Source organism: Prunus avium, chromosome 2 (assembly GCF_965620075.1).
Source record: "Prunus avium chromosome 2, drPruAviu1.hap1.1, whole genome shotgun sequence".
Lineage (NCBI taxonomy): Eukaryota > Viridiplantae > Streptophyta > Magnoliopsida > Rosales > Rosaceae > Prunus > Prunus avium.
In genome coordinates, this window is record NC_142285.1 from 23,927,735 (window position 1) to 23,954,720 (window position 26,986).

Below are 26,986 nucleotides of genomic sequence, written 5' to 3' on the forward strand. Positions count from 1 at the left end.
ATCTTTTCTCCATCAGTAAAATTGGTCGTATTGGACACAATTTTTTTTTTTAAAACAAAAACTGGTCATTATCCAATCCAGCTTTTATTGAACGGTAATGCAAGGGACACATAATTTGAGTCCCAATGATGAGTCACACGCATGTCAATCCCAACAGGCTCTTATATATGGCTGAGGAGAATTTATCTTATAGACCAGAAGTCTCAGATTCGGATCACCATGACATCCTAGTTGTGTGTGTGAGTTTAGACTATTGTTTGTACTCCAAAATATATATAACGTGTTAAAGTATTGGCGAAACAAGGACCGCGCTTTTTCATTCCAAGCATTCTTTAATACAAGCCAGGGTGAGGAAAGGAACAAAAACAGAAATTGGATCGGTGTATGTGTGAATGCTGTATTGTCATGGTCTTTGTTTAGTTAGCATATTGTTTAGTTCTTGTTTTTGCTTGTATAGTCTTTGTTCACACATGTGAATTTGTGATGATGCGAAATCTTACTAAAGATCTTTCTTAGTAAAAGTGAGGAGAAACTAAAGGACAATGGAGATGAATAGGAAGAGTAGAAATCTCACTCCAGCTCGGGTGACCATTTCAACTTTCCATTATCCTTCTGATATCAAATTGGGCGGCTCATAGAAAGAGAGATGGAAGGAGCAGGGCCACCAGCCATTCTGTATTACTGGCCTGAATTCAATTTCAATCAAGTTCATGCCAAGCCCACTAAACTATAGTCATTTTAAGTGTAAGAGGCTATCTACGAGCAAATAAAATATATATTGAACTTCAAATTTTTATTATAGGATGCCAAACACATACAAGATTCAAAAAAGTGACAACATTACGAAAGTTATACAATATCACGTACACATTACATACCAATGCCATCAAGAATTTATGCCTATGGTTTGACTTTCCTATCAAATATTCCTCCTCCATAAGTAGAAATGAAAATCTCAATAAGGAGAGGAAACTGCATCCAAATAAATAAGGTGACTGGAACACTAGCAAGAAAAATAATTGGAATAACAATCCATGATTTGTTATGGACCATAATAAAAAGGCCAGAAGAAAAGGCACCCATCATGGCTGCGATAGATATGAATAAGGTGGAAAGGCCTATTATCATCTTTGTTGGCAAGGATTTGAGGAAATCATTTTCCGCATAACGTGACGTAAGGATTCCCAGAAACATCAACACTGAAGTTGTGGAAGAAAATAACGATATAGCATCCGAAACTATAAAAACCATAAATAACTTTTTTTTTCAAGAATATGGGAATGCCTGTTTCTCCATTGTTTCCACCAGGGACTGTGAATGCTGAAGCAAACATGATGGTAATAATGAGAGCACCTACAACTGTACAAGAAGTTGCAGTTTCTTTCATCCATCTTTCTCCTTCCTTCACCAATTCCTTGTGATTCTTGGTAAACAGAGCACGCGGTGTCAAATTCTCCGCATTTAAAGTGTCTCTCATCCTCGGAAGTACAATAGTCTCCACCTCCTACATTTTATTGAACAAAAGATCAGTGTAACTATAAACGTACGTATTACTCCATGTCTCATTCCAAACCATTGATTATTTGAATTTTGAGAGCCCATATAAACCCCGAAGACATGCAGCCATGTAGTAGTAAACCTTTTTTATTTTAATTTTTCTCTCACTGTGCATTTGTATTGTTTCTATTCAAGGTTAATTGGTCCAGCTGGTTCTCCATTAGAAGATGGGTTCGATGTTCGCTGGAAATTACCATCAATTCAAACATTAGTTTTCAGAATCGGAATAAATCAGATTTAATGTTATTGAACTAAGATGACTCCATTTTAGCTCGGCTATGTACCACTTGTCATCCTCCAAAAAATAAATTTGTATATGCCAGAGAGGGATCTGTAAGTTTTTATTTATTTATTTTCTTTTTCTACTTTCTTTTTGAGTAAATTTGGTTTTTTTCTATTAAATTAATTTTTTATTACCTATAGCCCATCATCTTATTTTTCTATAAAATAAAACCTAATTTTTATAAGTAAAAGCCGATAAATAGGACCCAATTAGGGATGACATAAATCCCCATCGGGTCGGGTCCCCGGATCCTTGGCCCTAATGGGGGGTTATTTCGGGGCAAAAACGGGGATCAGGTATGGGGATCCCCGAAGTTTAAAAATTCCTGTCGGGTATGGATAGGGGATGGTATTGACATTCCCATCCCCGAATCCGACCCAATAATTATATATTTATTTTCAAATTAATAAATGTATAATAGAATACCCTTAAAATATTTATGTGGTGAAGGAGGTTTCGAACCCCAATTCCACCTTAAAAACTCACAACCTTACCACCAGTGCATTAGTCAAATATATTTCAGTAATGAAGGCTAGCTTGAGGCAAGTGAGGAGTAAAACGTGAAAAGACTTGGCTAAAGAAGGAAAAAACAAAAAAACCATCTGCTAGGGTGTCTGAGGCAGAGAAAAGCTCTAGCGCCTATGAATTGGATGTAAGATATTTATTCGTCTTAAACTACTTAAATGTGGTCTGCTAATCAACTTGGAGTATAAGACCTATGCAAAGACTAGGAAATCGAGAATGACTGGTTATGTAGTTCTTGGAACTGTGTTTTTCAGTTTAAATCCAAGACTAACAAGAGTTTGTAATAAACACCGCCATGTTCTGAGCTTCATCCACCATTAAACCGTCTGAAAAACACCATCTTCAAAGCCGAGATAAAATCTCTTTTTCTAAACTTATGAACTCTTAGCTCCCACACTACAAGCCTCAAAAATCGAGATCACTTTTGATTCACTAATACCTGAAGGAGTCATTCATCTCCAGGGCATTCCTTAAAATTGACATATCCTTTCGGAATGTTTTGGGGCCTCGTGCTAGAAACTCATAAAAGGCGAACTAGAGCTCTTTACAGCAGTCCACCAGGCCTAGTTCAGCTCTCAACTAAAAAAGCTTCCCACAATATGCAGGGAACCCTATTTTCTGCAAAATCCCAGCTATGTATTTATTCACTGCTTATTGCAAGATCCTTTCATCATGAACTTTCATTATTTACAGGAAATACAGTAAGGAAATGCTATATTTATTTATTTATCATAGTTAGATGTCATATTTTAGTAATTTCTAATTTTAGCGAGTTTTTTTTTTTTTTTTGTAAGAGTGTGAATTTTTAGCCGTAATTGAAGAAGTAAACAATTTATATGAGCCCCACGAATTCCCACATTTCACTGAAAGAAAATGGGTCTTGAGAAGGGGCCATATGAAAACGAATTCATAGAAAAAGAAGAAAACTAACTCTGAATTATATGGAATGATATATTCTGACCTTGAACCATTGCAATTCTCTCTGCATTTGCAATGCTGCACCTGAGATATTATCTAGCTTTGCCAATGGCGATAACATCGCTGCCATATGTAGCATGTTATTGTTAGAGGTATCTGCAAGATTTCCAATCACATTTCTTTCTGTTTTATCGAGTCTATAAATCAGGCTATAAATCCTTTCTTGACGACATTCAATGGCAAACTGCAAGGGGTTTCTTTTATTTTGATTATTGCTCCACACGAGATCTGGACTTGCTTGGAATATACGATCAATAAACTCGAAAACCCCTAGCTCGACAGCTTGGAAAATGGCTCCACCGCATAAATCTTCCATGTCTATACCATCTGAATGTTTTATCACTTCACACATGTGATCTAGAAGTCCAAGGGATTGAGAATGGATCAATTTTATTTCACGTATGCGGTTGATTCCTAGGTTATCATTGCAAAAAATAAAAAAAACACAAAAACAAAAGTCATATAAATCCTTCAAGAAAAATTGAATTTTAAAACCATTGATGGAGAAAAGAAAAACGACAAGTGGTAAAGAATGTAGCATACCCAATAGTTCAAGGAGATTCGTGATCAGACCTTGCAATATACGTAGCACAGCAAGATAAGTTCAAAATCCGAAATATGATGGAGAAATGTATGCCATAACAAAATGTAAAAAACGAAAGAAAAATAAAATGCGCACGTGTTTACATGTTTTGTTTGAACATTAGCTCACATGAAAAGTTCCCTAATAGGTGCAAGGAATATTTTCATACAGAAACGGATGCGAATATGCGTAGGATCAACTTTGAACCAAATATCCAATACTTTAAGAATATTGTGAGAACATCTCCAAGATCTACACGATTTTTTTGACCTGTACTGGAGCAACATGGCGGTTACCAACATTCCTTTGTTTTTTGTTTTTGGGAAAAGCGATAATAGTTTATTGATGATGTTGGAAGTAACTAGTAAAAAAAAAAAATCGATTGGTCCCTAGCGGACATAAGGGTTCAGTCGTTGGACTAACCAAGTAGCCTATGCTCTCTTTCGGCATGGCCATTAGAGAGAACCTTAATGTCCAAGGGGGATGATCCCTTTGTAGGGGCTTTTTTCTTCCGGCAGCAAATGGGCTGGGCTGATGAAGTTGTCCTCTTTGTGTCTGAGTTCGAAAATTAAGCCCCAAAATGCTTCGAAAGGATAGCGAGGCCTTAGGAAGTATTTTGGTTATCTTCACCAATAAAAATAACAACAAATTACAGATAAATCTTCTAGCTTTGCATGAGAAGATTATGGCATGGGAGCAAAATTAGCATGGGTTTAGCACTTTGGGAAAGGAAAAGTTTGTGGGTTCCTATGAAGGTCAGAGGTTCTAATGGAAGAGAGGAGAGGTTCTAAGGAGGAGAGTTTTGGGTGATTTTCGCAGCTTCCGGCAGCTCGACAGTGACTCTGTCAGAGCTGTAGCAATTTTGCCAAAGCAGGGGAAATGGGGGAAATGGGCTAGCAAAGCACGAAAATTGGCTGGGTCTGCAAGAGAGAGAGAGAAAGCTTGCTCTCTGAAGGCTGTGGGGTTGTGTTGTATTGGGTAGGAGAGGCCCTATTTATAGTTGCTGAGGTTTGTTCTTCTCCAAGAAACCCTAATGGTTTCTTCCCAACTTAGCTAGGCTTTCTTCTTCCTTTCTTCTCTTCCTTCTTGACTTACCTCATGGTGGTAAGGTCAGTTCTGCCCAATCCCACAAAATCAGAGATTTTGGGTGCCTCAAGCTTCTTCCAGCGGCGGCCTCAAAAGGGAGCTTCCCCTTTTCACCCATCTTCTTTCTCCTCTTTCTTCCTCTTTCCATGGCCAAGTCTGATGAAGGAAAGAAAGTGACTGTACCCGTTGGTTTAAGGGATGGCGTCCTCCCCTGCGTGCCAAGATCCGTTGGTTTCTTGAATTCTTGCATTTGGAACTTGTTCCCAGCAGCCACTCACGTGTAGCTTTCCAACGTTCGTTGGTGGTTTTGCCTTCAAACTGAGTGCCAAGGCTTGAGCTGGTTTCATCCTAATTATGTTGGCTTTTGGGACAACCAGAAGATCTATCCAATGGATGGGATAGCTTTGTCAAGTGTTGGGCTTTATTTTGGCTAGTTTGTTTTAATTGGGTTAAGGGGCTTATTTTTTGGCTAGTTTATTCTAATTGGGTCAATGGGCTTATTTTTTGACTAGTTTATTGGATTAATGGGCTATTTTGGTTGAGGCAATGGTCCATCTCCTTTCTTGTGCTTACCCATGTTTGGGCCTAAGAAAATGGGCTTGAGTCTCGAGGCCCCCAAGCGACCCGAGACTTCCATTTCTCGACCCATCGATGGGCCCCATGATAACTTGTTACCATCCATACCACAACCCACTCAAGCAAGCCCCGGGCATTTGAGTGTCTTGGGCCCACTTAAGCTTGTAGCGTGACGTGTTGCTTATTTGCTTGGCGTGGCATGTGTGCAAGCGCGTATGATGAACTTTCGCGTGCCCTAATCGGGCTTCTCCTCGGTAAGGTATTACATTGGGCCGAGAATTTATTTGGGCCGAACCGTGGATTTTTTGGGCCTCAACATTAGCCCCCTTGATTATTGGGGCCATGAATGTGTATTGAAATGGTCCGAATAATCAATTTCCAGCCCAAAATAAATTGCAGTCGCATGGCATGGCATGGGTTTAGGAACAACTTAAGGATGACTAGTTAAGTGTCTCTGAAATTACAGCCAGGTTTTTTCCGGGAAGGTTGGAGGGGTCACGATGGTCCCGCTTAAAATCCAATCCTTCTTAAACACCGAGGGTGTTGCCTTGAAGAACTTTCCTAGACACTGTAATTTTGGAGGTCACTCACTAGAATTACCAAGAGTTGACCTATTTTGTGGCATGACCTAGAAGAGAATGCTTGGTGGATTAGCTTAGCTTGCATGACTTGTTTGCTTGAGTGACTAGAGAGGCTTGATTTTGCATGATTGTATGCTTGGATGCTTGGCATTGGCGTATACGCTTGATTTTAGCTTGTATGCTTGGATGCTTGGCATTGGCGTGTAGGCTTGATTTTGGCCTGTATGCTTGGATGCTTGGCTTTGGCTAAGGTAGCATGGTTTGATATGGCTTTTGGGACATTTAGCATGGTGGATGTCATTTGACAGTAGCCAGATGTGCTAGTGGACGGTGGGGATCCAATCTTGGAGTTGCGGATGCAATGAGTTTGGATTCACCATTGTGTTTGGGTTTACGGCACCGGCCTCCGAACACCTTGAATTTTAGCGGACAAAACTTCAGTGAAGGTGATAGCGTGCGACATGATGGCTAGATATTGGAAGAATACTTGAAATATGGCATGTGCTGGAATGATGTTTGAAATAAGGCAGGTGCTGGAAGAACACGACTTGTCTTGGCCCTCACGTGGGAAAAATTGTGTTGCCCCTTCCTCTTGAATTTTTTATTTGCAAGTGGCTACTATTTTTCCCTTTCACTTGGCATGGCGTGCTTTATTTTCTGATTTTCCCTCACTCTTATTTCTTCTTCTTCTTCTTCTTCTCCAAGACCCAAACCAGTGGGTATTGTGCATCAGTACGTAAGTCATATTTCGGAAGCTTGGATCAGAAAACTTCCTTGATAAAAGTTGTTCATCTGCTCGAGTACTATAGCCTGTAAAATTTTCAAAATGGTTTGAATTTTTTTGATACCTCAAAACTGGTCTGCAACTTCTGCATTCATCCATGGCTGGTGAGTTTCTGCCAATTCTGCTTCTGCATATGTCTTTAACTTATGATGCTTGGATGATTGCACTTCCTTCACAAAATTTGCTCGAAATTATGTTTTTTTTATAACATATCCAAAATTGAGGATCATCCACCCATTCTAGTGCTCTCTGCCTCCATGTTCATGAGTTAATGTTGATGCCTTTGTTGCATGCTTGTTTTCTATGCTTGAATGCTTGAGTTCCTCTATATTTCCCAGCATTTGTGAACTATAAATTGAATTCTGAGGTTGAGCTTTTGATTTAGGATTCTAGCTTGGTGATAAACAAGAGTCATACAAGCTCACTTGGGTATGCATGCCAAGTGTTTGTCGAAATATCTCAAAGTAGTTTGCTGGCTGTTTTTTGAACTTTTGAAATGTTTCTTTTCGAATCTGAGTTGGAGCTTTTGAGACATAAAAATGGACTTCTCAATGGCTATTTTGGAATTGGTCTTGCGTCACTTGAAGAAAAAATGAATTTTTAGTGGGATTTCAAAGTAAGGGCTAAGCTGGCTGGAACTGTGCAGTTCCTGCGGCATGGGCTGTTTTAAGAATCTGTTTGACATGCTTCCCTAGCTCGAAATGTAACAAAATTTTGGGAAAATGAAGCTTGATATGTCTAGTTCTAATCTGGAAAGTTTGGGACTTGTTGGTGGTAAGCTTGATTTCTAGTGATTTTTCAAAGGTGGGATGTTCTAGCTAGAATGGTTAGAAAGCTTATGTATAAGTTTTGCTTGGCATGTTGCTTTTGTTTGAGAATTTGGCATCTCTTTTCTGTTGGCATTGAGTGCTAATCTAAGTATTGCTAGAGCATGTCCTTGAGCAATATTGTCGTGAGAGCATGATGTTGAAAGGCATCATCGTAAGAGCATGAGTTCTTCAATTTTGCTTGAAATGCCCGAATTGCTTGGAATGCTTGAATGAAATGAAATTTCTTGGCATGTGGATTGGTATCACACCCTGTGGATTTTGTCAAATGCTTGATAGATGAGTTTGCTTGCACTTTGAGAAAAATATGCTTCCAGCGCCTCACTTTGTGTATGAGTACCTTTCCGGCGTCTGATTTTGGCTAACGTATTCTCTTGTTTAGAAGCTCCAAATCATGAGAAAGCATGAGAAGTCTAATTCTCTGCCAAATTGAGAGTCGTTGGCGTATCTTCGTGTTACTGTAAATTCTCTTGTTTCTCCTCTCCTCTATAATCAACATTTTTTTCTTTCTACCTTAGCCTTTTTCGCAGCTTCTTTTATCACTACATTTTTCTTCATTTTCTTTCCCTTCCAGTATAAAAATAAATATAAAAATTGTCACTACCTTGTTTCTGCTAAATTTCCTCTCTTTCATCTGTATGAGCAATAAGCCCCTGGGCCATGATGGCCTGATCTGTTTCCTTTGGGCAGTACGTCCCTTGATCATCATGATCCCTTTCCTCCGTGAGCTTCGGCACCGCTCACCGAGCCGTCGCCTTCCTCCACGAGCCTCGTCACCGCTCGCCGAGGCTTCTCCAGCCAGGCCTTTGTCTCTGTCCTGCCGTGCTTCTCTGTCGTTGGTCCCTTTGCACAATCGTTGGTCCCTTAACTGGTGTTGTTGCTCTCTTGCACATGTGCTGACTCTCTCCATGGACTCTCTCACCTTTTTTTTATATTTACTCTCCACACCCATCTCTCTCCATCTCAAATATCTCACCATTTCTTCCCAAACTCAGTCCCCTTCTCAAGCTCATCACCCACGAAAACCCTTTTCTGGTTCTCTCATTGCTCACTTCAGCACCCTTTTCAAAGTTTTCCTTCATTTTTCTTATCAGACAACTTTTTTGTCAGGCACAATTTTTCTTTCTTCCTTTTTCTTTATGGTCATGTTTTGTCTTTACGTTACTTTTAAATATTTGTTAGTCCTTCCCTGTCATGTGCTCCTGGCACCCTTCTATTTCTCTTCTTTATTTTTCCCACGCCGTCTCTCTTTATTCACTCTCCACGACCCAACTCTTATTTTTTTTTCGGTGGGTCTCTCATTTGTTTTATTTTATTTTATTTTATCTCCTTTTTCAACAACCTATCCACATGATGGTTGCTCCCTTTAATTATTTTTTATCTTATCTTCTTCCAATTTGGGTTGTTGCTCCTTTTAATTATTATTTTTTCCTTATCCTCTCTTCTTCCAATTTGATCTTCTTTTCTTTATTGATTTTATTTGCTTTTGCCAACTTATTGGCCCGAGGGTGTTTTTCTTTTTTTCACCTTGTCTACCTTTTTCTCCTCTTCAATATGACTTCTCTCTCACGACAACATCTTGTGTTTAATTATCTTATTCTTTTTTATGGTTTCTTTTCTCACCAACAAAGTGCTATCTCTTGTGCTCTTCTTCTTTTTCCTGTTCGTCTCACGCCCTTTTTTTTCCTTCTCTGTCTATTTTTCCACTGGTATCTTTTATCATCTTTTTTTCTATGTTGGCTCCCTTATATGCTTTTTTTTCCTTCTCTGTCTATTTTTCCACTGGTATCTTTTATCATCTTTTTTTCTATGTTGGCTCCCTTATATGCTTAACCTCATGCTCCTATTTATTTTCCTCTCATGCTTAATCGCATGCTCTCTCTGTGCACGCATGTATGGCCTTTTCCCATTTGATAATGTGTTTCACTTCCTTTTTATTTGTTCAAATTGTGTTCATCCTTTATGTTCCTTATATTATTGAAGGCCACAATTTTCTTTCTCAGACTTTGTTCTCATCTCCACGTGCACTCTGTCTTCCATTTGTTCCACCTTATTTGTATTTTTATTTTTTGTTATCTTCTCTTCACCCGTGTCTGCCCAAAGTCACTCGTGTCTTCTTACTCTCTATTTATTTGGGTGTTACTTTCTCCAAATCTCGACTTTCATACATCGTCGGATTTGAGGGGGATTGACACCGCTGCTCATATATTCCACTGCAATTTATCTACCTATCTGCAATGGCTTATTGTCCGTGCATGTTTCTCAAGTACCACTGATCATATGGCTCCATCGACCCTTTCTCTTTAGGGGGAGAGGGGGAGTGAAGAGAAGTTGTCTATGATGTTGTTGCTGCCACAGTTGTTTGCCCTGCCTTGTCTTGATGGTGCCAGTGCCTTATATTGCTCTTGCTGGTGCCAGTGCCCTGTGTTGCTCTTGCTGCGGACAATGTTGATTACTGTTGATGATGCTTGTTATGTCTCTTGCTGGGGACAGTATTGTTGCTCCTGCCTGTTATGTCTCTTGCTGGGGACAATGTTGTTGCTCCTGCCTGTTATGACTCTTGCTGCTAGCCAGTGTTGTTGCTTCTGCCTGTTATGTCTCTTGTTGGGGACAATGTTATTGCTCCTGCATGTTATGTCTCTTGCTGGGGACAGTATTGTTGCTCCCGCCTGTTAAGTCTCTTGTTGGGGACAATGTTGTTGCTCCTGCCTGTTATGACTCTTGCTGCTGCCAGTGTTGTTGTTTCTGCCTGTTATGTCTCTTGTTGGGGAAAATATTGTTGCTCTTGTTGGTACCAATATTGTTGCTCATGCCTTTGCTGGTTTTCTGTGTCCTTTTCCGTGTTCACAGGGTTTCTGTGTCCTTGCCGTGTTCACAGGGTTTCTGTGTCCTTTGCCGTGTTCACAGGGTTTCTGTGTTCTTTACCTTACCTTTGCCGTGTTCACAGGGTTTCTGTGTTCTTTGCTTTGCCTTTACCTTGTTCACATGGTTTATGTGATCTACCGACCAACCGGCTGCACTTGGATTTGGTGTTGCCACCGACAGACCGAAATGATTAACTTCGATGTGGCCTTTGCTCCACATGTGGCCCACTATGCAGTGGTCCCACGTGAGGGGGCATGTTGAAGTGGATCGACATTCTATTAAGAAGAAGCTTGATGCAGAAATATTAATATCGACAGTCTCTCTCTTGGCAAGTTGGTCATTGATGACATCTATGCACAACTTGAGGGGGAGTGTTAGCTAAAGCTATGTTTCCTTGTTTTATAGGAACATTATTTCCATGTTTTATGGGAACATTGTTTCCTTGTTTGAAGAAACCTTGTTTTCTTGTTTGTAGTTGTAGGACTTGTATAAATATGTTGTAATCAATAAAAACTGATACAAGTTGAAAACCCAGAAAATTATCTTCTCTCATTTTCATATTCTCTTATATTTTCATATTCTAACTTCTCATGTTTTAGCATAACAAATTTGGATTGATGGACCCATGAATGATTTCATACTTTTCGATTGGTACCACCATTTGTTCTCCCACCTCCAGAAAAGTAATTGGTGTCTGACGAAGAAGGGGTTGTGTGACGTCAAACTGCACACGATAGGAATAAAGCGCCTCACACAATCAGTACCATCACAATTATCCACCCAAAGAACTTTCGCTAGCCTCAATTGCTTTAGCAATGGCGATAGTCATATAGAAATGAGGAACACCAGGGAGCTAAACCCAAAAGTGCCAAATGACACAGACATAGAATGCATAATCCCATCATTTGGGAGGTCTGCCAACAAAATCAAAGAGCATCGAAACACCCAGGGCTCCATATCAAGGACTCATTTTTTTTATCCCGATCACAAACAAAGCGTACCCAAAAGCTGTTGGAGTCAATTTCCTTGATAGGGACATCTGCAGAGCCTTTCTAGAGTTGCGAGAAGGTTCTGATGAACCCATCGCAATTGACAGGTTGATCTGTAAGGACCTTAACTACAAGACCATAAATGAATCCAACAAAACTATCAAAAGTGTCAGAAGAACCAATAATCACACCAACCTGTCCACGTGGCATGAGAACAAATTGGCTCCCAAAGGACCATTCAATATCAGTGATGGTAGCGCCGCGATCAGAGGCTAGAGAAGACATGGAGACAATGGTAGCAACTAAAAGAAGACCAACCCCAGTCGTAAGAAAAACAAACCACCAAAAACCCCCAAGACTCTACTGAAAAAACAAGGGGAGGTCAATGGCGTGAGAAAAAGCCAACATGAGCTCACCAGACCCAAGGGTATTGAGACAGTGTGGAGGATCAAATGATACTAGGGCGATGATGACGACAAGATGAGTAGAGGAGGCCAATCGCGATGATGGCGGCTGGCTGAAGAGAAAAGTTCTTCAAAATCTTGTTAAATTCATAACTTTAGTTCTAGAACTCCGATTGTGTTGACCAATAATACTTTTGGCTTTAATTACTTAGAGAAATAATGAAAGATGGAAGAACATAACAAGGTCATCCTTCTTTGTGTGACTGTATGTGAAGACCCGTATTTTAAATGGATAAAAGAAGATATTTATCATTTGGATAAACTTGGACGATATTATCTTTTTAAGATATTTATCTTTTGGATAAACTTGGATAATCTTATCTTGTGAGGATATTTATCTTTTGGATAAGCTCGAAGCTTGGGCCAAACCCTTATAACCCTGCACAAGTTTTGGGTCACGACCTTGGGTTTCCATACTTGGTTTGAGATTTAACTTTGGGCCAATCCACTTTGTTTATAGACCCAAACGCTTTTCTAATTGGCTTATCCACGTCATCCTCCTTTGTGGGTTGAAGGTTTGAAAAAATACCCTAGGTATAAATAGATTGATGAACCGTTTTCGCAAATGTGATTAATGAATCGAGCTCCACAAACTGAGGTAAATCTGGGGGGATGTTATTCAGATTTTAAAATTCGTTCAATTTGAGCTTTTTGACTCATAATCTTCAATTCCTTTGTTTTAGCTGTTTATTGTTATTGGAAGTTTAATTGAGGATTCAAAATGAATTCAGAGGAGTTTAAACATAAATTTTTACAGGTTGGATTGCTGGAGCGTTTTTACTTAGGTTTGTGAAATCTTGGGGGTTTATTGAGTTTGGTGTGAATTGAGTGAATTTGATGAACTAGGAGGAAGGTTACATAAGTTTATATTGTTTAAATGGTATTATGATTAAAATTAGAGGAGAAATTGGTTGAAAATCCTCGGAACTCACTAAATTCGCACCAGGGACCCGTTTGCAAAGTAAAATGAAGTTTTTGGGACAATTTTGAAATTTATTGAAACTTAAGGAGCTAATGTAACATCCCGTCCCGAATTTTTAATTTTATTTTTGAAATTTAAAATAAATTGATGGTATTGCCCCCAGGGTTTTTATGTGGTTTAAGGTTCATTTTTTGTTTGGGACTGGTTTTGGAAGTTTTATTCACTCCATTGCATAGGGCTCATTCTCACGGGTTCGTAGACACATACTACGCGTAAATTGAAGTTTTAACGAGAGGGTTATGGGGTACAGAAGACTAGTGGCACAACTGTAATTTTGAAGAAGTCAAATTTTAAAATTCCAGGTTAGCTTCTTCTATGCTCGACATTCTCTCTCCTCTCTCTGGTGAAAACGACGCATAACACCTGTTTCTTTTTATGACAATAGTCCAAAGTCATCCGGCCACGACCTCTAATGCCATCGGTCACATCTGGTGAAGAACCCAGCCACCTTAGTTGCTCACGGCAGTGCTAGGAACTCGAAAGGTCGGTGGTTTTTCAGAGGTTTTCAACAACTTTTTCGGCGATTCCAATGGCCTTTGTAGTCGATCCAAGTATGGATTCGTAGTTTTAACCTAGACAACCACGGTGGCGGCCGATTTGGGTAGAAGGTCCCCTTTAATGGCTGTGTGACCCCATGAATGGATGAAGAAGGAGAAGGTTTCTGGTATGAGGAAGAAGAAGACGCCCAGCGCTTCTGTGTTTTTTTAAAACATGCTGTCCAAAACGGCGTCATTTTGGCCCAGCGTTTAAATTTTTTTTTTTAAAACACGCTGGCCAAAACGGCATCGTTTTGGTCCAGCCCAGCTAATTTTTTTTTAAAACACGCTGGCTAAAACGGCGTCGTTTTGGCACAGCCCCAGCGAATTTTTTTTTAAAAAGACCTGGCCAAAACGACGTCGTTTTGGTCCAGGTCTTTTAAAAAAAAAATTAGAACATATTGCAAATACCCTCCCGACTTTAGCCTCTCCAAAACACCCATTCCTCAACCTTCAAACCTAAATCCACAATCTCCACCCCCCCAAACCTTTAACTCTCTCCCTCACTAAACCTTTAAGCCCCAGCTCCTCCATTGCCGCTGCTGCCATCATTGCCATTGCCTCGAAAAAAAATTTGAACTTTTACACTATGACCCTACGAGCTAAGATTCCTGGGTCCGTCCTTGCCTAGGATGATCTTCACATCGTCCCGAGCACGAAAGTGAATATCGAATATAGGTTTCTCTATACAGCTCGAGCATGCTAATAACCGACCATTTTAGATGGGGATTCATTGGTGAGTCCGACTATGCATGTTGACCCGAGCGCATGCTAGTGGTGGTACATGGAGAGGTCTAGTTGTAGTGGTTGATCGGCCAACAATTGGTCTCAGCCTATTACGTATGTCTTGTTTTAGGCCTATGGCTATGTGGTTGGATGTTAGTCTTCTATTCAGCTAGGTCAATTCCCCATGTCAACACAAAGGATACTACTTGCCTCCTTGCGAATCACAGTTTGACACATATGTAAAACTAATTCATAAAAAACACACACAAAAAAAAACTTATGCACACATGTCACACTGTTATTGGCAGGAATGTAGGATCATGTAAAAGAGCTGAGCAAAAAGGCAAAGAAGAAGAAGAGGACCTGTTGAATGTGATCAATAGTGACGTTGTTGGGATAACAGGCTGCCATCATGGGCTGCATCTGCATTAGGTGTTGCTGCATCTCGCACTCTCTCTTTTATATATATATATATATATATATATACAGTTTTGCTCATATCAGGATGACTGGATTTTAATTAAAATGCGGACACTAAAGGTGAAACGTCAGATCAATCTAATGGTTCAGCAGCTTTGATATGTACTAATAGACAAAACTTAAAACCACGCGCAGATCAACTCTTTCGTTTTTTTTTTCACGCACAATCAGCCACTTTAATGATTATTAAACTAATTTAATATTATATCAAACTTATCATACCTTTCTCTCTCCTTCTTTCTCTCGATTACCTCACACTTTCCCTTCTCTCTCTTCTTCTTCCCTCTATCTCTCACCCTCTCTTTCTTTTTCAATTTTCTTTCTTTCTCTTTCTTCTCTCTCTCTCTCTCTTCTTCTCTTCCCTCCGTACGTCTCTCTCTCCCTCTTGATAAATTTTGTCCTTAATGGCAGGTCATATGCAATCATAACCTATAAATTAATTGAAAATTTTAATTGGGGGTTGTGAACCTTTAATTAATTGTTCAACGCCTCCATCTTCTCAACATCTTTTTGACATTGACAGCCCCAACACATCAATACCATAACCTTACAACTGAACTGATTCTTCCAACTTCGAAGTTCAAGTAAGTGCTTTTCTATTTTTATTTTTTTTTAACTCGAATTATAATATTTAATATCTTGACCATCGTGATTTCTATGTTTTTTTGACTTGTATACCAATTTGTCTGTCATGATTTCTTGACCAACGTTTTTCATTATACAGCAAACAATTGTTCATTTATTTTCTTAGTTTTTTTTCTTTGTTTCTTCTTTTAGAAATATTATTCTATGGTTTTTATGATTTTTATTATTATTGTTTTCACTGTAATTGTATCATGAAGATGGATTACATGGCGCAAGAATTAGATGGTCATTCTGAAGGGTTTGGACAGTATAGATTAAATTCAGATTCAGATTCGTGTGACAAAATCTACATACCACAACTAAGAGATGACCACAAGCCAAAATCAGGCCAAGGATTTGAGTCATTAGATGATGCTCATGAGTTCTACAATAATTATGCCAAGGAAGCTGGTTTCAGTGTCAGAATCAATTCTAGTAGGAAGAATAAAGAAACTAATGAAATCCTACGAAAGGAGTATGTGTGTTCTAAAGAAGGAGTGCCCGCTAAAGGAGTTGGTGAGAAAAAAAGGCGTAGAGGTATTACTCGAGAGGGTTGTAAGGCAAAGCTAGCTGTGGTGAAGTCGAAATCGGGAACCTATGTAGTCAGCCTATTTGTGGAGGGTCACAACCACCCATTAACAAGTCCTAAAAGAGTACACTTGTTAAGGTCTCATCGTACAGTTTCAAATTCTCATAAGTGTATAACCCAACTATTTTCAGCAGCAAATATACCCACACATCAACAATTTAGCCTTCTTGAAATGCAAGTTGGGGGGATAGAAAATGTTGGATGTCTAGAGAAGGATATTTACAATAATGAAAGGAATTTGCGTAATGGGTTGAAGGGACATGATGCAGATATGTTGTATGAGCATTTCCAGCTAGAGCACGAAAAGAATCCGTCCTTCACTTTTAAGATTGAGGCAGATGAAGAAGATAGAATTACTCATTGTTTTTGGGCTGACACAAAATCAAGGAAGGCGTACACGTTTTTTGGAGATGTAGTTGTGTTTGATAGTACTTATAACACTAATCGGTATGGTATGATATTTGCACCATTTGTAGGGGTCAATAATCATGGTCAAACAACAGTGTTTGCTTGTTCATTCCTAAGTGATGAGACAACTAATTCTTTTCTTTGGCTATTTGAACAATTTAAGAAAGCCATGCCTGGAGGTTCCCCAAAAATGATTATTACTGATCAAGATCCAGCAATGACAAAAGCCATTGTTCATGAAAAAGAATTGGATTTTGCTTCGTGTAGTTGCAAAAAATTTGAGAGTCAAGGAATCACATGTAGACACATCTTGGCATTTTTTAATACGATGCGGTTCACTTATTTGCCACATCAATACATCTTGAAGAGATGGACTAAAACAGAAAATTTAGAGAGAGTTTTTGATGATGACGGTTTGGAATTAAATGATTTTTCTGAAAAATCATTTCTTGTGAGACGAACTAGATTGTTTCAACTTGCTTTAGATGTAATTGATAAAGCTATGACAAATGAAGAAGCAAGTGACATCGTAGCAAAAAAATTACAAAATGCGCTTGAGGAGATCAAACCTATAGTTGATGCTACAAGTGGAGTTCCTGAAAAATGTAGTACTACTCGAGCACACAAGTTTAATGAACCACTTCCTGTTAGAGCAAAAGGTTGTGGAAAAAGGCTAAAAAGAGGAAAAGAGAAAGGAAAGAGTAAGAGTAGGCGCTGCCATGGATGCGGAAAAATTGGACAATCACATGATAAAAGAAATTGTCCAATGCTAAAAAATGGGTGAGTGTGTAATTATTATTCAAATTTTTTATATATGAATATTGCATCAATCGTCTTAATTATTGTTTTCCTTTGATGTAGATGCGATGATGCAAATTCAAATTTATCTGATACAGATGAGAGTTCCTTCTCCATAGGTAATATTGATGTATATATGTGTGTTAATTTATTGACAGGAAAATTGAAGTAGCACATTATGATATTCATTTTTCCTTTAACAGGCTAAAAATTACCTGGAAGTGCAAACGTGGGCTTCATACTACAGTCATGAATATAGGACATCTTGCACTTGAGTCTAGACTATGCGAATAAACATGCGGACATGGGAATCTTTTAGGTTTTTTTAATATATAATTTTTCTTGCAAAGATGAATTTGAACCAAAGAGATGCTGCAAGGACAAGTAATTTGTAGAACTTTTATATTTCAAGAGTTCTGTTAACTTTTTCTTAATAATAAGGTATTATTTGCTTAAAGTTTTTTTCCTTATTGGAGCATGTCAATTATAAAGAAAACATAGGTATCAAACAAACAGTGACAATTAGTTTCAAAGAGAGAAAAATGACAGGAAAAAAAGAGCAGAAAGAAAAATTGAGAAAAAGCGAAAGAAGGAAAAAAAGAAAAAAGAAAAGAGAATGAAACAATTGTGAGAGAAGTATGAGAGTGAGAATGAAACAATTGTGTCTATCTTTGGTTTCAAAGTGAGAAAGAACGGACAAAAAAAAACAACGAATGGAAAGGCAAAAACGAGAGGAGGAATGTATAAACCAATTAAATTTGTCAATTAATTGGTGGAGAGAGAAACAAAGAAACACCCATCATCGCAGAAAGGTTCACAACCCCCAATTAAAATTTTCAATTAATTTATAGGTTATGATTGCATATGACCTGCCATTAAGGACAAAATTTATCAAGAGGGAGAGAGAGACGTACGGAGGGAAGAGAAGAAGAGAGAGAGAGAGAGAAGAAAGAGAAAGAAAGAAAATTGAAAAAGAAAGAGAGGGTGAGAGATAGAGGGAAGAAGAAGAGAGAGAAGGGAAAGTGTGAGGTAATCGAGAGAAAGAAGGAGAGAGAAAGGTATGATAAGTTTGATATAATATTAAATTAGTTTAATAATCATTAAAGTGGCTGATTGTGCGTGAAAAAAAAAAACGAAAGAGTTGATCTGCGCGTGGTTTTAAGTTTTGTCTATTAGTACATATCAAAGCTGCTGAACCATTAGATTGATCTGACGTTTCACCTTTAGTGTCCGCATTTTAATTAAAATCCAGTCATCCTGATGTGAGCAAAACTGTATATATATATATATATATATATATGTATCTCTGCTACTCTCTTTACACACACAGAAAGAAACTCTCTTTCTTTCTCTCTATAAATTTCTCACTCCTAAAATCCAAACAGAGTTTTTACAGAGTTGAGAGACCACACTTACTGCAAAGGGTGGGTGCAAATAGAGAGACATAGTTTGATAGATGCCTTTGCCTTTGTTCTTTCTTTTTTTTTTCTTTTTTTCTTTGCCTTTGTTCTTTTTTTTCCCTAATTAAGTCCTCAAAAGTCATTTTACAAAAGGGTAAATTTGCTTTTAAAATTTTGAAAATAAGGTGGGTGGAGAAATAGGATCTAGAGAATGAAAATAGCATCACTCTTTTTAGAAACTTTAGGAAAACCTTGGATATTTCGGATTCATAAAAGCCTTTAGAAACACTAATTCTAAAGGAGGTGCTCCTTATAAATACCCAAAATTATTGCAGACCTAGCCACCACCACTAGAATTGACAGAAGCACATTGTTGCATCAAGGAGAGATTGTTACAAATTCTAGGAGCCATCTTCCATAATTTTTCATGCTTTCTTCAATTCTAGTGATGTTTCCTTTTACTATGTCTATAGCTAATTTCTTTATGTATGTTTGTACACTAGTAAAAAAAACCCCTTGCGCGACCAAACTTTGCACGGCGAAAATTAAACTTTGTCACGCAAAGTCTTACGCGACTAAATTTTGCGCAACGAAATACAAATCGTCGCACAAAGTCACTTTTCGCGACAAAACTTTGAGTGACGACAAAGCATCGTCGCGAAAAGTAACTTTGCGCGACGAAACACTTAAATTCGTCGCACAAAGCCTTGAGCGACGAAGTGTTGTTCGTCTTGTAAAGTCTTTTCAAAAATAAATTAAATAAAAACTTATTTTTAAAAATCTATGCATGACTTTGCGCGACGAAAGACAAATATTCGGTACACAAAGTCTTGCGCGACGAAGTGTCATTCGTCTCGCAAAGTCTTTACAAAAATAAATAAAATAAAAATTTATTTTTAAAAATTTTTGGATGACTTTGCGCGACGAAATAATAATCTTCGTCTCGCAAAGTGTTTACAAAAATAAATAAAATAAAAAATTATTTTTAAAATTTTTTGGATGACTTTGCGCGACAAATAATAATCTTCGTCTCGCAAAGTCTGTACAAAAATAAATTTTTAAAAAAATTATTTTGTTAGAAACATATATTATTGTAGTTCGGACTGGGTTTTTGTTAGAAAATATATATTTTAAATTGACGATCGAATTGGTTCATTGTATTCATATAGGGTCAAGGAGTGTAGCTGTAAAAAATAATCAAAATCGAAATTGAAATAACCGTTAAATCGTGAATTTTCGTTTATAACCGTCGAAAAATTTTGTCCTATTACTTGATCTCTGAATGTTGATTTTTTCCAATTTTTGGCGTATATGATCTCGAAGTATAAACAAACAAGTTTGATGGTTGGATCGTTGAAAATAGTTTCATAGAATACATATGCAATCAAAACAATATATTCACTAACAATTAAGAGTTTATTTATACTTTTGTTAAATGTAACATAAGATTTTGTGGTATCCACTAGTGTAAATATTTTAAATTGACGATCGAATTGATTCATTGTATTCATATAGGGTCAAGGAGTGTAGCTATAAAAAATCATCAAAATCAGAGTTGAAATAACCGTTAAATCATGATTTTTCGTTTATAACCATCGAAAAGTTTTGTCCTATTACTTGATCTTTGAATGTTTATTTTTTCCGATTTTTGGCGTATATGATCTCGAAGTGTAAACAAACAAGTTTGACGGTTGGATCGTTGAAACTAGTTTCGTAGAATGCGTATGCCATCAAAACAATATATTCACTAACAATTAAGAGTTTATTTATACTTTCATTAAATACAACATAAGATTTTGTGGTATCCACTAGTGTAAATATTTTAAATTGAAGATCAAATTGAGTCATTATATTCATATAGGGTCAACGAGTGTAGCTGTAAAAAATCATCAAAATCGGAGTTAAAATAACCGTAAAATCGTGATTTTTGTTTATAACCATCGAAAAGTTTTGTCCCATTACGTGATCTCTGAATATTTATTTTTTCTGATTTTTGGGGTATACGATCTCGAAGTATAAACAAACAAATTTGACGGTAGGATCGTTGAAACTAGTTTCATAGAATACATATCCCATCAAAACAATATATTCACTAACAATTAAGAGTTTATTTATACTTTTATTAAATATAACATAAGATTTTGTGGTATCTACTAGTGTAAATACTTTAAATTGACGATCAAATGCAGTCATTGTATTCATATAGGGTCAAGGAGTGTAGCTGTAAAAAATCATCAAAATCAGAGTTGAAATAACCGTTAAATCTTGATTTTTCTTTTATAACCTTCGAATGTTTTGTCCCATTAATTGATCTCTTAATGTTTATTTTTTCTGAATTTTGGCGTATATGATCTCGAAGTATAAACAAACAAGTTTGACGGTTGGATCGTTGAGTAGCTTTAAATTTGTTTATTTTGAACGTATAACACTTAAGAAATTGAATAGTATATATATTTATTAGTAGCTTTAAATTTTAAAAAAAAATTTGGGCGGGCAAAAAAATGGGAATTTTTTTAAAAAAAAATTACAACTTTGCGCGACCAATATATAATATTTCGTCGCTCAAAGTATACTCTAAAAATTTGGGCGGGTACAAAAAATGGGAATTAAAAATAATAATAAAATTTCGACTTTGCGCGACCAATATATAATTATTCGTCGTGCAAAGTATATATTCTAAAAATTTGGCGGGCACAAAAAATGGGATTTTTAAAAAAAAATTTCGACTTTGCGCGACCAATATATAAGTATTCGTCGCGCAATGTATTCTCTAAAAAATTGGCGGGCACCAAAAATGGGATGCGGGAATATTTTAGTCGTGCAAAAGTTTGGGCGACCAGAAATTCGTCGCCCAAAACTGAAAAAATTTGACGGGCACCGAAAATGGGAATTTTTTTTTTAAATTTTTTTAAACACTTTGCGCAACGAATATATTATTTTGTCGCGCAAAGTGATACGTTCTTTAAAAGCAAAATAACTCCTCCACCATTTTCTCAATGTCTTCTAAATCCTACCATTTCTCTCTCTTTCCCACTCCCCAAATCCTACCATTTTTCTCACACTCACTCCTCTCACTTAATCTCTCATCTCTCTCTTCACTATCTCTCTCTCTCTCACTCACTCACTCTCTCATCTCTCTTTTCATCATCTCTCACTCTCACTCACTCTCTCATCTCTCTCTCACTATCTTCTCTAATTCTCTCACACTCACTTCTCTGTAAATTTTAATTTTTTTTCATTAATATGTGTTTTTGGAGTTTGTTTTGAGTTTATGCCAATTATTTGTCATTATTTTATGTTATTGTTTTGTTATTTGACAATATTTTTTTTTTTGTTTTTTTGTAGGGAATTGTTGAGGCTAAAGTTGAGGATTTGATATAAGATGCTTGTAGATTTTATTATTGTACTTTGTTAATTTAAGTGTACATTTTGAATATTATGTATATTGGATAATTTGACCACTATTTTTCTTATGTAATTTTATTTTGAATATGTCAATTTAAATTAAAGTAATTAAGACAAATAAAATCATACAATTAAATCAAATTTTAAAAATTAATATAATGAAATTGATATAAGAGAAATAATAATAAAAAATGTCAAAAACCTTGCGCGACAAAATATTTCGTCGCGCAAACTATTAAATTAGTTTATTTTAGTTTAAAATTTTCAAAAAATAAAAAAATAAAAAAATAAAAAAAAATGAATAATTCGTCGCGCAAACCTTTGCGCGACGTTAACATTCGTCGCGCAAAGTACATTTGCGCGACATTAACTTTCGTCGCTCAAAGTTGATAATATTCGTCGCGCAAAGTTGTTATTTTCCGTCGCGCAAAATTGTTATTTTCGTCGTGCAAAGTCGTCATGATTCGTCGCGCAAGTTGTTATCCTTCGTCGCGCAAAGTGGCTTTGTGCGACGAATAATTTTCGTCGTCGCGCAAACCCTTTCTTTACGAGTTTTGCGCGACATAACTTGCGCGACCAAAATTTCGTCACGCAAAGTTTGCGCGACGAAATTTTCCTTTGCGCGACCAAAAATCGTTCGTCGCGCAAAGTGTTTTTTGTAGTAGTGGTAGTTGATTTAATTACTCATTTGCTCGGTTTTATATGGCAAGGTTTTAATGAGGCCACTCTTATCCCTTCGTTTCGCCAATTGATTCTATTGTAAGTGTTGATGCAAGTTCAATGAAATTCTTCTCTTTGATAAAAAAAAAGTTCAATGAAATTCTTCTCTTTGATAAAAAAAAAAAAAAAAAAACTCATTTGCTAATTAACAGTAGTTAGTCTCAACTATTGTTATTGAGAAAACAAATTAACAAATAACATATGAAAAAATTATTTCAAGTTTATTAAATAAAACAAGAGTTAGACTTTGAGTCGCAACATACCTGACCAAGTGATATCCGTTCGATTACCTCCTTCATTTGCTTCATTATGAACACTAACATGAATATCACCGATGGCACGAGTAGTTTTTACGTGTATACCTTTCAGAAAAGATAGTGACCTCAATCAAAATAATTTAAACTACCTTTTTTTACTATTGCCAATATCTCTTGTGATAATTGATTTGTATATATGCTATATATGTATATAGAAACATTCACAGATTCTTTCAGTTGGACGTACCTTCATTAGAACACATGAACACCACGAGGAAATCTTACTTATATTATATGTCCAATTTGTTTAAACTTGGATCATATTTATTGACAATGTTTGTTATTTAGGTATAAGAATGGCCACTTAGAGATTAGAAATTTTCATTTCAAGTCTTAGGTCGGCGCCTGATAATGCCTCTTCTCATATAGTATAGATGAGTGTTTGTAACAGACAATGAAATATTATATATAACTATCATTGTAAGAGGAAAGAGAATGTGGGTATACTAACAATTATAGATCCATCGTTGCCAGAATTTGAGTCGTGTTCCACTTGGGAATTCAGTAGGCATCAATGCAAATGCATGTATGGGGGATACCCCATGGGGGTCTTTAGTACGGACCAATTGTGGGCAACGCTGAATTAATTCCTGTGCAATATCTGTAGTAGAGAACAGAAGTGTTATAATGGGAAAAGCTTAATCAACTTGGTTGTCATAATTAAGTTAAAACTTATACCAAATTTTCTCACAAACATGGAATGGCAAACAAGTCCAGCGCCGTACGGGCCTTTCTCTGGCATTAGATCTTCGAATGGAGTGACGGAGTAGAGATAATGAACGATTTCCCAATGTTCATTGAGACAAGCCAAGAGAATTGGAGTCCAATTGCCTTCCTCAATGGCAATACTAAGTATGTTCTTGCTTTTTTCAACCATGCATTCAACCATTTTGAGATTTCCTCTATTTGCAGCAACAGCAAGAGCAGTCCAACCAAGAGCTTTTATTTCCAAGTCTTCCTCTGTCATCAACTCCACCAACCCTTCCACAATATGCTCGTGCTGTAATTCTATTGCCATGTAAAGAGCTGTCTTTTTTGTGTATGGAATTCTTGTTCTTATTGCATTGGGATGTAGGGTAAGAAACTCCTTTGCTTTATTCCAATCCCCACTCCTCACAGCATTGAAGAACGGCTGATGCTGATGGAAGTCATCCACAGTCGCGTCATGTCCTGCCCCAAATTTTAATTACTCAATTGTTTCACATAACATAATCCATTTATTTCTTGTTTTAATAATGATTGAATGAATTGTACATGCATCTTATATGTACCTTTTTTTTTTTATTCAATCAAATCTATCATGTGTGACTAGCAATGGCGGAACCAAAAATTTTCCTGGGGATGTGCTAAAATTTTATTTTATTTTTGTATGGGAGATCTATATAAACAATGAGAACCAAATTATTTATTGGTATGCTAATTGATACAGTGAGAACCAAGTGGGAATCAGAAACTAAAACTGTGGGAAGAAGAAACACAAAGAAAAGTACACTTCGTAGCAGTAGCATATCCAAAAAATTTAAACAGGGTCATAAACACAAAAGCTTTGTTGTACTTGCAGATCTGGGTGCGAACCTGTAAATCGGAAGCAGAACTAAAGAGAAGAAAAGAATGGTTCCCACCATAGTGGTGGTGGATTCCCCCTCCTCTCATAGCACCCAGGAGAGAGAGAGAGAACTGGGAAAACCACATAATGAAGAAGTAATTGACCAAAAAAAAAAACAGAAGCAAAGGAAAAAGTAATTAAAAAAACAACGAACAATACAAAACTGAGAGAAGTGACTCCTTTTTTTAACACCAAACCAAAAAGCAATAAAAAATAACTTATATTAATATATATATATATATGCAGCAAGTATGTGACTTTATGGGCTACCTAGCCTAAAAAATGGTGGGATAATATTCGTGCGAGTAGGAAATACCTTATAAAATTTGCATACACCAGGCTCAAGCCCAGTCTAGTCTACATGTAGTTCCACCCTTGGTGGCTAGATGCGTAAACGAATGAGATATATTGACTGCGCATTAGCATGTATCAGATTTGATCTTATAAGAAAAATAATTCAATCCGATGCGTAACGAACCCCACAAAATATCTCCCCATCAATATTATTGGAGGGCTCCATCAACGAAGGGGATCACTAGAGTTAAAAACCCTCTTTGGAGCACGTTTTGTTATAGAATGAAGTTTTAATTTCCGCACTGCTGCACATATATTTGATATTGATGCCTGTAATTTTCACGAGGATATATATTTCTTTTATAAAAGTAAACTAATTAGTCCTTAAATGATCAGCACCTTTGCTTGTCACAGAGAGAGAATCAAGTATACCTGGGTTGTTGGATGAGTTTGCAGACTGAACAGGCGAATTACATGGAAGTAATGGCTGTGGCGTCAACCATTCTGCCAAAGTATCCCAAGCAATCTTGGCTGAAGTCATGTCTCTAATCACCGAAAAAGCTTCTGGCCCGCACGAAATTTGGATTGTATGTAAAGCCATCGCATTCTTCTTCCTCCAAGTCTTGAGCCGATCATCAGAGTCTTGGTCTTCTCCTTTAGGAGGTTCAGCTGTAGCCTCCACTGCATCCCAAAGGTCTTGAGCCAACAAGTAATTTTTGACCAATACACTCCAATGCATATAGTTATTCTTGTGAAGAACTTCCATAACAATTGCACCTGCGAGGACGCCACTTGCTTCCATTCTTACTGGTCAAGCACACTACAAGAGAAAAAATTTAAGAGAGGTTTTAATATCCTTGTAATAACTTGTGAAGAACCCAGTCCTCCCTTCGATTGCTTATGCTGTAACAGGACCACATACTGCTTTTCTTCATAGTTGCTTTTCTCTCTTTTGCTTTCTCTTCTTTTAAATTAAACCTGAAACCTAACATATTAATGGATATGTGGTCAAACAAGTACGAAGGGCTCAGTGGAAGCTTTGTAAAAAGAAAAAGGAAAAGAGGAAAATGGGTAAAAAAACAAACCGAAGTTAAGATTTTCGTACAAAGTAAAGCAATGTGGGACCGGATTTCCGAGAAACTTAACGAAAATACTTGAATGGCCTGCAATAGAGAGAATTTCATTTAAACCCCTTGACGTTTGGCATAATTATAGTCAGACCCCACAGGTTTGGCAACATTACAGTCACACCCCCTATCTTTAAAATGTGTTAGGATTAGTAAGCGGTCCCAGGCCAAGACTGTCTTTCCATCAACCCACCTCCAGCATCAAATGTTCAAAACATTAGAATCGTCATTTCCCAGCCAAATCTCTCTCTCGGCAACTGGGTTTTAACCTTGTTTTTATGTGATGTTATTTGTGGTCGCACTGTAATTATGAAAAACCTGAGGCTGAGGGGGTCTACATGAAATTCTCAAGCAACAAACAAAGATCAAAGAAAGGATTGAGTTTTTGGAACATCGATGTGGTGTTAGTTTTTTTTTTTTTTTTGGTAACAAGAAAGGCTAAAGCCCAACACAAACACTAATGTGGTATTAGTTTAAGACAGGTGTAGTCAATTAGATTTGTAAATTGAATCTTTTTGTGTTTTTTGGTATTCGAGTCTTGTAAAATGTCTTAGTGTGTTTGGGTTTGTTTTGGCTATGCAAAACGTTGACACACACATAGAATTACGCTAGGCTTTATATTTGTGAATTTCCTTTGCACACAAGTTGTGGGGACAAATAAAGTTTAAAAGATTGTGCAGTTATATATACGTGCTTTCACTACTACAAAAAGTGAAAAAGACGACCAGAACAAGACGACGGTAGAAGAAAAAACCGTCGTTGTGTTTAAAAAGACGACGGTAACAAAAAAACCGTCTTGGATAAGTGACTTAAACAACTAAAAAACGGAGGTACTATTGAATATTTTTTTATAACGACGCACACAAATAAAAAAGC

At 37.1% G+C, this 26,986-nt stretch overlaps 1 protein-coding gene across 1 annotated transcript; it reads right to left on the minus strand.

Moving 5' to 3' along the window:
* Nucleotides 1-1,018: 1,018 nt before the first annotated feature.
* Nucleotides 1,019-25,925, minus strand: LOC110773269 (uncharacterized). Its single transcript, XM_088249650.1, has 7 exons — nt 25,416-25,925; nt 23,762-24,253; nt 23,535-23,684; nt 23,030-23,128; nt 3,887-3,916; nt 3,327-3,757; nt 1,019-1,504 (listed from the first exon to the last, which is right to left on the minus strand). The coding sequence occupies exons 1-7, from the start codon at nt 25,783-25,785 to the stop codon at nt 1,154-1,156; spliced, it is 1,923 nt and encodes a 640-aa protein (XP_088105776.1). The 5' UTR covers nt 25,786-25,925; the 3' UTR covers nt 1,019-1,153.
* Between the last annotated feature and the right edge of the window lie 1,061 nt (nt 25,926-26,986).

Excerpts from the sequence above, each read along its gene's own strand:
- LOC110773269 (XM_088249650.1), bottom strand. The coding sequence starts at position 25,785 with ATGGAAGCAAGTGGCGTCCTCGCAGGTGCAATTGTTATGGAAGTTCTT. Across the intron at positions 3,758-3,886 it reads GAATCTCCTTGAACTATTGG|GAATCAACCGCATACGTGAA; the intron begins GTATGCTACATT and ends ATGATAACCTAG. Across the intron at positions 1,505-3,326 it reads GAGAATTGCAATGGTTCAAG|GAGGTGGAGACTATTGTACT; the intron begins GTCAGAATATAT and ends AATAAAATGTAG.